Source organism: Scardinius erythrophthalmus (genome assembly GCF_964197995.2).
Source record: "Scardinius erythrophthalmus genome assembly, chromosome: 1".
Lineage (NCBI taxonomy): Eukaryota > Metazoa > Chordata > Actinopteri > Cypriniformes > Leuciscidae > Scardinius > Scardinius erythrophthalmus.
Window position 1 is genome coordinate 62,676,311 of NC_138221.1, and position 9,599 is coordinate 62,685,909.

Below are 9,599 nucleotides of genomic sequence, written 5' to 3' on the forward strand. Positions count from 1 at the left end.
CCGCCACTGATACCTATTATAGAAAAATCTTTATGCTCAGCTTTAATTAATGACTGAATAAAATGACGTCTTTCATTGTTGTATTTCCTGCAGTGAAGTATTACATGTTCAACTGTCTCTTGCTGACTACAGTGATTACATTCCCCTGTTGGGTGCTTGCCAGTTTTAAACAACGTGCTATTCAATCCTGTGTGACCTATTCTCAGACGGGTTATAATATTCTCTTCACTTCTGTTCCTGCTCTCTCTCCTCCCAGCACCAACTTGTTGTTGAATATTATACAAGTGTCTTCCTGTTTCAATACCATCCCAGTGTACCTGCCATACCGATTGTGCATATTTCCTAATGAACACTTTAGCTTCTGCTTTACTTAGTGGAACTTGTAAATCTATCTCCTTTGACTTTAAAGATTGTTTAGCCAAAACATCTACCTTCTCATTACCCACTACACCAACATGAGCAGGAACCCAAATAAATTGAATTGATATACCCATAAGCTTTATGTTATACAATTTATGGAATATTTCATTAATTATATCCATCCTAAAAGATGATCTGCCAGATTTTATACTTTCCAGTGCCGAGTAGCTATCAGATGCAATAACTATGTTATTCATTTGCTTTTCTTCTGTCCACTGTAGGGCCATTAAAATTGCCAATAGTTCTGTAGCATAAACTGATAAATGGGACATCCACACATAAACACCACTGACGTCTTCACTTCCAGGTCACGAAGCTGTCAATCAACAACTCAGTAACCAATGAGAACACACTGCCACTAGCCCCGCCCCCACGAGAGAAATGTGTCAGAACGGCGAACGAAAACTCAGGGAGCGTAAACGAAAACTTCAGAAGCGGAAATGAAAACTCTGGAAGCGCATTTGTAAGTTCAGATCAGCGATTGAAATATGAGAAATAGTTAGCAAAACATGCAGTGTATTAAAAACGAAGTCAAAAAATTTGCCTGCGATTTATACTTTTTCAGTTTCAGAGATAATTTATTTAGTTTCAATTTATATTTTCATTAGTTTCTTGAAATGCTACGTTCATTATTATTGGCACAAGAATAATTCCATAGACTTCTTGTTTCTTTCTTTTTATTATTTTTGAAACAAGTTGTTCAAATTGGTAAAGGTCAGCACAAGACATCAAAAAGAAGCAAATTAATTTCAGGGTTGGGTCAAAGCCAAAATAACAAACAAAATTGGTTCTACCTCTGTTTTAGAAAAAAAAAAAATATTATCCTATCAAAGAAAAACGTTTAAACAAAATACAGATACTAAACTGACTCCATTACTAGCCAAAAACAAGAGAAAAAGTAATGTTCACAATCACAACCTAGAAAAATTGGCACCCCAACCCCTACAGCTTCCGTGCTGAGAACAGTGACATTTACAATAATTATAATAATGAGGGACAACACTCACCCACGTTGAGTATTAAAAGAAAACCGTTTACAGAAACCTTTACAAAAGAAATGAGAAAAGAACAACAAACCAGGAAGGGTAAGGTGAGAGGAAAATAAATAACACAGTAGGTCTATTTATAAAAGACACTGAGTTAATTTTCTTTCCAACAACAACAGTTTCAACGACATGCACTATGAACGACAGCCTCTCTTCCCTCTATCCACCTCTCTTCCTCTTTTTAAAAGACGCACAATCCCATCTTGACCAACCATGGGGCACGTTACCGACACGTTCAATTAGGGCGGTGCAATCTGCGGGAGTGACAGATTGAGAGAGAACAAGAGAGAGAGAGAGAGAGAGAGAGAGAGAGAGAGAGACACAGACACCATACACAACATGTCTCATCTTAACGTGTCACAAAAAAAAAATGAGAATGAGATTTTCATCAAAACAGAGTTTGAGAAAAGCACACACACACACACACACACACACACACACACACACACACACACACACACACACACACTGTTCTTACTGTCTCGATGAGGATTTGATACACACATTTATTCTGTTTTATTTCAGTGAAGTTCATCAGTATTAATGTAATGAACAGGAAATAAGAGTCTCTGTATCTCACTGTTACTGATTTATCATGCAGCTCAAAGTATTATGGGTAAAATCTCTCTACAGTCTATTCTGAAACAATCAACACAGTTTCACTGATGATCCAGAATAAACATTAAACCCAGGATAGAGCGTCTGAGTGAATGTGGTCTGGACTGTGTGGATGAGGCTCATTGTGTCAGAGACGCTGTAGAAGGACAGAGTTCCTGCACTGTGATCCACATACACTCCTATTCTTCTGCTGATGGACTTTACAGGGAGAACAGTGTGTTTGTTATTGTGCCAGAATGTGTAACTGGAGGAAGAGCAGGACAAACTCCAGGACTGATCATTTCGTCCAAACCAATTACCCGATCCCTTCCTGCTGATGCTCTTATATGACACTGATATATCAACACCATTCCCAGTCCACTCAATCTCCCAGTAACAGCGTCCACACACACTCTCTCTACACAACACCTGAAAATACCAATCAAATCGGTCTGGATGATCAGGATATGGCTGAACTGTGCCAGTGTTAGTAATCACTCTGTTCCTCTCAGACAGACTGAGGTGTTTATACACTGTGTTCAGATCCAGAGTGAGCTGATGGGAATCTGATGGAGAGAAAACACATCAGAAACAGGAATTATGAATCTGTCTGATCTTTTAATGTATCTGAACTCTTCATAAATCAATGTTCAGTGTATCATCAGTGTCTCAGTACAGCTGACCAAATATCCTGTGCAAATCATCATTTACATGATCAATTATAAAACTCTTCTATCATGATTTATTTCTCCTTCTACAGGAAGAACATGAACACATTCAGTGAGTTTTTCTGCTTGTTTTCTAGTGACTCACATTGTAGGAAGTCGTTCCTGGTCTTGGGATTCATGTTGGTGAAAGTGACTGTGGAAATAAACAGACATGAACAGTGTGAAGAGAAATGACAAGATAAAATACATTCATTTCTGAGACATTTCTAATATGATGCTCTATAATATTAGATGATGGACTCATTTCTGAGAGCAGATTAATAATCTCCAGAGGCTTCATTTATAAAACACACACATCGGATTGATCCTAAATTCCATGGATTTCACCCTCCGTCATGTGTATATAAACGCTTGTCCACGATGATGAGTCCGTATTTCTGAACCGTCAAGAGATATTTGTGGCCGTTCTGTAGGAGAATTTGATGGACTTGAATTTAATGTATTAATAACTGTTATTTATAAACTGGGATGCATTTAAGGACATTTTTGTGCAAATGAATGTTTTATAAATCGAAGGAACATTTCGGAAACGGTTGTACGATCAGATTTGGGATCTTTCTCCACACGTCTGTATAAACGAGGCGCAGGACTTTACCTCCGTCTGAGATCTTCTTGATCTCCTCTTTGCAGAAATCCTCCAGTTTGTCTCTCAGCTGACGGACAGATTCTCTCACGCCATCAAAAGAGGAGAGAGAACTGAAGGAAACGTCGGGTTTGTCTGTAGATTCAGGAGGTGCTGAGAGAGACTGGAAACTCTACAGAAAACAGAAATCATAACTCATCATCTCCACACTTCAGCCAATAACCTGCACTATATCAGATCTGAGCGGCTCTTGTTGACTTCACTTCTCTTCAGTGACTCGCTTCAATCCAGCACTTTCACACAATCAGCACATTCTTCTCGTATTCATAATTTAATGCTACAAACTCTAGTATTTGACACTTAATAATAATAATAATAATATATATATATATATATATATATATATATACTTAAGAGCAGATTGAATGTAATGCTTTCAGACACTTAATTATTTTCTAAAATTATGATTAAAATAATCATTTTAATTAAATTAATGTCTTATAGTCTAAATTTATATGAAATGCAATAAGCTAATATTTAGAGAGCTTTTTGACCAACTTAAGTAGGATTTAAGTATCTATGCAATTTTATAATTATTTCTATTGTCTTTGAAATATGGTTAGTTAATGCTGAATGAACTGACACACATTTATGATAAACTAAAATATACTCAATGTAATTTCTATTGAAAATTGTTTGTTTAATTTGATCAACTTTAACAATATGATCAACTTTGAAGATCACCTGACCCAATTTTGGTGCCAATTAATGAAATTATTTTAGTAGAAATAAAAGATTTCATTAAAAAGATGATAAAAAGTCTAGTTGGCTGGATATTGATACCATCAAGTTCACTGATTTCATAAGACAGAAGAAACCAGAAGGAAAAATGAGTTAATATTTAATGGTAAATTTCCCAGGGCTTTGTAAGTGTGTCTCTTTAAACAGAAGATGATCAGATGAGAGTCTGACTGATGATTATATGATAACACAGCACTTGACTGAATCTGACTGAATTCCTGACAACATCTCAGTCAACGGCTCATTCTGCTCTCATGAAATGTTTCTCTGTCATAGCAGGATCTTGCTCAAGTCCACTATGATCCTGTTCTTCTAGATCTCTGTTACCTGCAGGAACTGGATGTGATCTTGTGTGTGTGAAAGCTGCTCCAGCTCAGCGTCTCTCCTCCTCAGATCATTGATCTCCTGCTCCAGTCGCTCCAGTCGTCCTTCAGCTCGACTCACTGCAGTCTTTTCCTGATCTCTGATCCGCTGTGTGACCTCAGAGCGGCTTCTCTCAATGGAGCGGATGATCTCAGTGAAGATCCTCTCACTGTCCTCCACTGCTGTCTGTGCAGAGCGCTGTTACACACACATCACAATCACACAGTGGCTTCAGCACGACTGACAGAGTCCAAACTGAGACGTCTCAAACTTCTCTTCTTCTCCAGACTCACCTTATGAGACTTCACAGCCTCTCTCAGATGCTGAAGATCTTTCTGTCTCTGCTGGATTCTCTGACGGATCTTCATCTGCGTCTCCTTCAGCTGTTTCTGGAGGACAAACCAATGACAGGGAATGACACATAAAACTACTGTCATACAAACATTAAAGTTATATGAATCCAGAGTTGGTGAAGTGGTTAAAGATCTTGCATGGTAAGTTTTTACTGTCTGGTTCAAACCAAAGATTCATGGTTTCCTGAAATGAATGTCAGCAGTATTTCATCAGTGCCTAGTTTTATATCATTAGTATCATCATTTACTCTCCCTCATGTCGCTCCAAACCTGTATGACTTTCTGTCTATTGTGAGACACAACAGAAGATATTTAGAAGAATGTCTCAGCGGTTTACAGAGGCCAAATAAAATATGGTGACATTAACATCAAATCTCATTGGTTCTTGCATGTCACAGTCACATGACTAAACACCATGATGTCATGACACAAACACCAGTGAAGTTTGATGTTTTTGATGTCATCATATTTGATTTGGGCTCCACATACTTGAGTTTATCAATGATTTGATTTGATTTGTGAATTAAAATTAGGCTCTTTTAAAGGGGTCATATAATGCCATTTTTGTACAAGCTAATATGATTCTTTAGGGTTTAAATTAAAAGTTTGTAATATACTTTAATTAAAAATTCTCATTAGTATTGTAAGAAAACACTCATTTTACCTGGTCAAATACAGCTCTGTTTTCAGCACGTCGTTTAAGTGCATTTAAGTGCATGTGTCTTTAAATGATAATGAGCTTTGCTCACCCCGCCCCTCTGTTCTGTGGGGGGTTTTGACAACACACGTGGAGTGTTGCCTTGACAACAGTTGAGGGTATATTTTGAAGAATGACAGCGGGAGTCTCTGAGGACACATCTGTGCAACCGTATCAATTTGAACCGGAGTCGGACCCGGAACAAGATGACGGCCCCGAAGAAGTTCGATAATTAAGGCTTGAACAGGACGTTTCTGAATGTTTGTTAACGTAATGTCACTTTGATCTATCTTTGTATGTACTGGCAGGGTAGAGTAGTGAGATACGAACGCTATGTATTTACTGATGTATACGTTAGTTCATTGACAGATTGACGTTACAGCTAATGGTCATGAAAAAAATTTTTTCGGTAAATGTAGGCTTGTCAGTGATGCGTAACTTTATCTATGCAGTGGTACAACTGTCAGGGCTGAAGCACTGACATGAGGTCACGGCAGGAATGTTTCTAACAGTAGTTGAAAGACACCTAAGAATTTTGTGTTACCATTCATCTTCATGCAGTTGTAACTGATTTTTTTTCCCCATTACTTCTTAATCAGTAACAGACACCGTTATAAACCATCTACAAAAGTAAGCTTAGTGTAGTATTACCACGTTAACTTTAACACCTGCGCACAGTTTGTAACACAATAACCATAACGCGTTGTTCATTATAAACGAGGGATTATGAATTATATTGAGAACGTTGTACATGTACATTTAGGATCATCAAAATGACTGATGTGTTCCTTATTACACCCAAGAACAGAACACCACAATCACTTAGACGCCATTCTGCTCCAGCATATCAACAATGTCCACGACTATGATGACAGCTCGCTCAGGAGCGAGGGCGGGTCTGTGTTGAAACGCTGCTGTCAATCAACAATCGTGGGAGGGGCGTCCGACCATGTGATGTCACGGCTTGATTTGAGACGGGAAAACATATAAGAAGATAAAAAAAAAAAAACACTGGATGGATTTTTATCATTTTATGATGGTTGTGTACAGGCACTGCCAACACACATTTCAGTACAATCAAATTGTAAAAGTGCATGTACCATTATATGACCCCTTTAAAAGTAGCATATTTTGAAGACTGCACTTAGTTTGGAAATTATATACTTTAAAATAATATAATTGTGAATAAGTGTGAACTGAAGTAATGTTTTCAGAAACGTAATTGCATGTTAATTGCTATTAAATGAAAATGTATTTTAGTTTAAATGTAAATATAAAGCAGTTAGCGGAACTTAAGAGTGACTTTTTGACCCACTTAAGTAAGATTTAAGTATATAATGTCATTTAATAATTATATTGAGTTAAATTGAAATATTAAATATTATTAAAATGTACTTTAAAGTAAAACTTTTCATTTTACATGATAAAAAAGTGTACTTTATAAAGTGTACTTATGAAACAGGCACTTAAGAAGCCTTTCATTTCATTAATATTATATTATCTACAAGTACAGTTAAAAAAAAAAAAAAAAAACTTAATTTGAAGTACACTACAAGTGCATGTCAATACACTTAAGCGTACTACTTTCTTTAACCACTAGTTGTTTAGATTATTTTTGGAGCTTGAAACTTTTTTACTAAATTGACTTACAATGTATAAACTAAAATATATGAGACATTCTTCAAAATGTCATCTTTTATATTCCACAGAAGAAACTCAGTCAAACCGGTTTGGGACAACATGAGTAAATGAGTGAGTAAATAAAGACACTTTAATTTCTGTGTGATCAATCCCTCTCAGTTCATACCTGTGTCTCTGTCCTCTGTGCTGCAGTTGATACAGTGTTGTGGTTTTTATGTTCATATTCCTTACACCACACACAGATGCACTGTTGATCAGTGACACAGAACATTTCTAGCTCTTTATCATGTTTACGGCAGATCATGTCCTGCAGTCGTCCAGTGGCATCAATCACTTTGTGTGGCTTACGAGAGTGAAATTCCTCATGACGGTCAAAATGAGTTTGACAGTAAGATTCCTGACACACCAGACAGGACTTGACGGCTTTGTATTTTCTTCCAGTACAGACGTCACACTGCACGTCTCCAGCTCCAGCGTAACAGTCAGCAGGAAGTTTAGTCTTCTTCAGTTTCTCCACCAGTTCAGCCAGAATGGTGTTTTTGCCTAAAGCAGGTCTTGGACTGAAGGTCTGTCTGCACTGAGGGCAGCTGTAGACTCTCTTCTCATCCTCCTGATCCCAGCAGTCTGTAATACAGATCTTACAGTAACTGTGTCCACAGTGGATAGTCACTGGATCCTTCAGGAGATCCAGACACACTGGACACGTGAACTCATCCTGAGAAAATCTGGCTTCTGCCATTTTACTGCATGAATACAGAGAGACACAAACACACAACAGCTCAACAATACTTCAGTTTCTGTTTCTCTGAACTGAGGAGTTGAAATAGTTCCCTGCTTCTGTGTTTGAGTGACGTGTGTAAAACGGGAGTGTCTGTAAAGCAGCTTCCTCATTCCTGGTGAAGGAGAGTCACTTCTGTGTTTATGTGCTCTTCTAGTGGAGTAAACATCGTAATTACGAGTTCCGAGCACATGAACCATTCAATCCGTTAAATTCCGCGTTATACAGTAAATTGACTCAATTCCGTCCGTGTTGGGCTTTACTTTCGGTTTTATTTGCGGTAGTTTGCGCGTTGGCTTGATGAAGATTCTCACCTGATCTGATGTGATGCGTGTTGCAGAAGCGCGTCATATCTGGCTATAACATGTCATTGATGTGTCGTTCATGACCGATTCATTCATTTTGAACGAATCTTTAATATGACTCGGGACTACAGAGTTGTCTCAGAGAGTGACCGCGCATGCGCGCAACATCCCATAGGTTCTGTACATGAAACAGAAATGATTTAATTAGGTCCTCTGAGTCTTTCGTTCTTCCTGTCAGTCCTGTCATAGATTATACCTGATAGCACACCCACGTCGCGCAGACATCTGTAGCTGTAGCTATCGATTATTTTAGTAATGGAGTAGGCTATTCTACTGATTATTCCATCGAGTTATCGGATAAATAAAAAATGTAATTTTAATAAAAAGTGACCAACAGCCTTATTGATTACTTAAAATACAAATAGGTAAACACTTTACAATATGGTTCAAAACAGTTGTGTACAATTTTTTTTTCAAAATTCTTTGATGAGAAAGTTCAAAAGAACAGCATTTATTTAAAATAGAATATTTTCTAACATTATAAATACCTTTACTGTAACTTTTGATCAGTTTAACTCATCCTTGATGAATAAAAGTATTGATTTATTTTATTTCTTTCCCCAAAAAATAAAATTAAAATTCCTTCTGACCCCAAACTTTTGAACGGTAGTGTTTAATGTTACAAAAGCTTTAGATTTCAGATAAATGCTGTTCTTTTGATCTTTCTATTCATCATAGCATCATGAAATAAAAATGTAAATAACTGTTTTCAACATTTGATAATAATCATAAATGTTTCTCGAGCATTAAATCATCATATTATAATGATTTCTGAAGGATCATGTGACACTGAAGACTGGAGTAATGATGCTGAAAATTCAGCTTTGATCACAGGAATAAATTACACTATATTCACATAGAAAACAGCTGATTTAAATTGGAATAATATTTCACAATTTTACTGTTTTTGTTTGTATTTTTAATCAAATAAATGCAGCCTTGGTGAGCAGAAGAGACTACTTTTAAAAACATTAAAAATCTTACTGACCCCAAACTTTTGAACGGTAGTGTATGTAAGCATTAAGGTACGAGAGGCTGTGCCGTATGGTGAATAAGTCACGGCTGAAGGGCATTGTTAGACACAACAGCTGTGTCCCAATGTGAAGGCTGCATCCTTCGAACGACGCATCATGTAGTCTTCGTAGGATTTCCTAATTGTGCAATCAGGTGTTCCCGATCACCGCTCCTGGCACCAAGCAACGGTGCGAGAGGACAGCTGCCATCCTG

General features: G+C 37.3%; 1 protein-coding gene across 2 annotated transcripts; it reads right to left on the reverse strand.

Moving 5' to 3' along the window:
• Positions 1-988: 988 nt before the first annotated feature.
• On the reverse strand, positions 989-8,441 carry LOC308702797 (tripartite motif-containing protein 16-like). 2 transcript variants are annotated; one of them, XM_081385893.1, is made up of 7 exons: positions 8,322-8,415; positions 7,396-7,972; positions 4,832-4,927; positions 4,503-4,736; positions 3,387-3,546; positions 2,877-2,924; positions 989-2,629 (listed from the first exon to the last, which is right to left on the reverse strand). In XM_081385893.1, the coding sequence occupies exons 2-7, from the start codon at positions 7,966-7,968 to the stop codon at positions 2,115-2,117; spliced, it is 1,626 nt and encodes a 541-aa protein (XP_081242019.1). In that variant the 5' UTR covers positions 7,969-7,972; positions 8,322-8,415; the 3' UTR covers positions 989-2,114. The 2 variants fall into 2 exon arrangements, with proteins under 2 accessions (XP_081242019.1, XP_081242018.1); XM_081385892.1 differs by having other exon boundaries at positions 7,396-8,441.
• Between the last annotated feature and the right edge of the window lie 1,158 nt (positions 8,442-9,599).

Coding starts and splice junctions, on each gene's coding strand:
- LOC308702797 (XM_081385892.1), bottom strand. CDS start 7,968: ATGGCAGAAGCCAGATTTTCTCAGGATGAGTTCACGTGTCCAGTGTGT. Junction 4,928..7,395: donor CACAGAGGACAGAGACACAG/GTATGAACTGAG, acceptor TTTGTCCTCCAG/AAACAGCTGAAGGAGACGCA. Junction 3,547..4,502: donor ATCACATCCAGTTCCTGCAG/GTAACAGAGATC, acceptor TGTTTTCTGTAG/AGTTTCCAGTCTCTCTCAGC.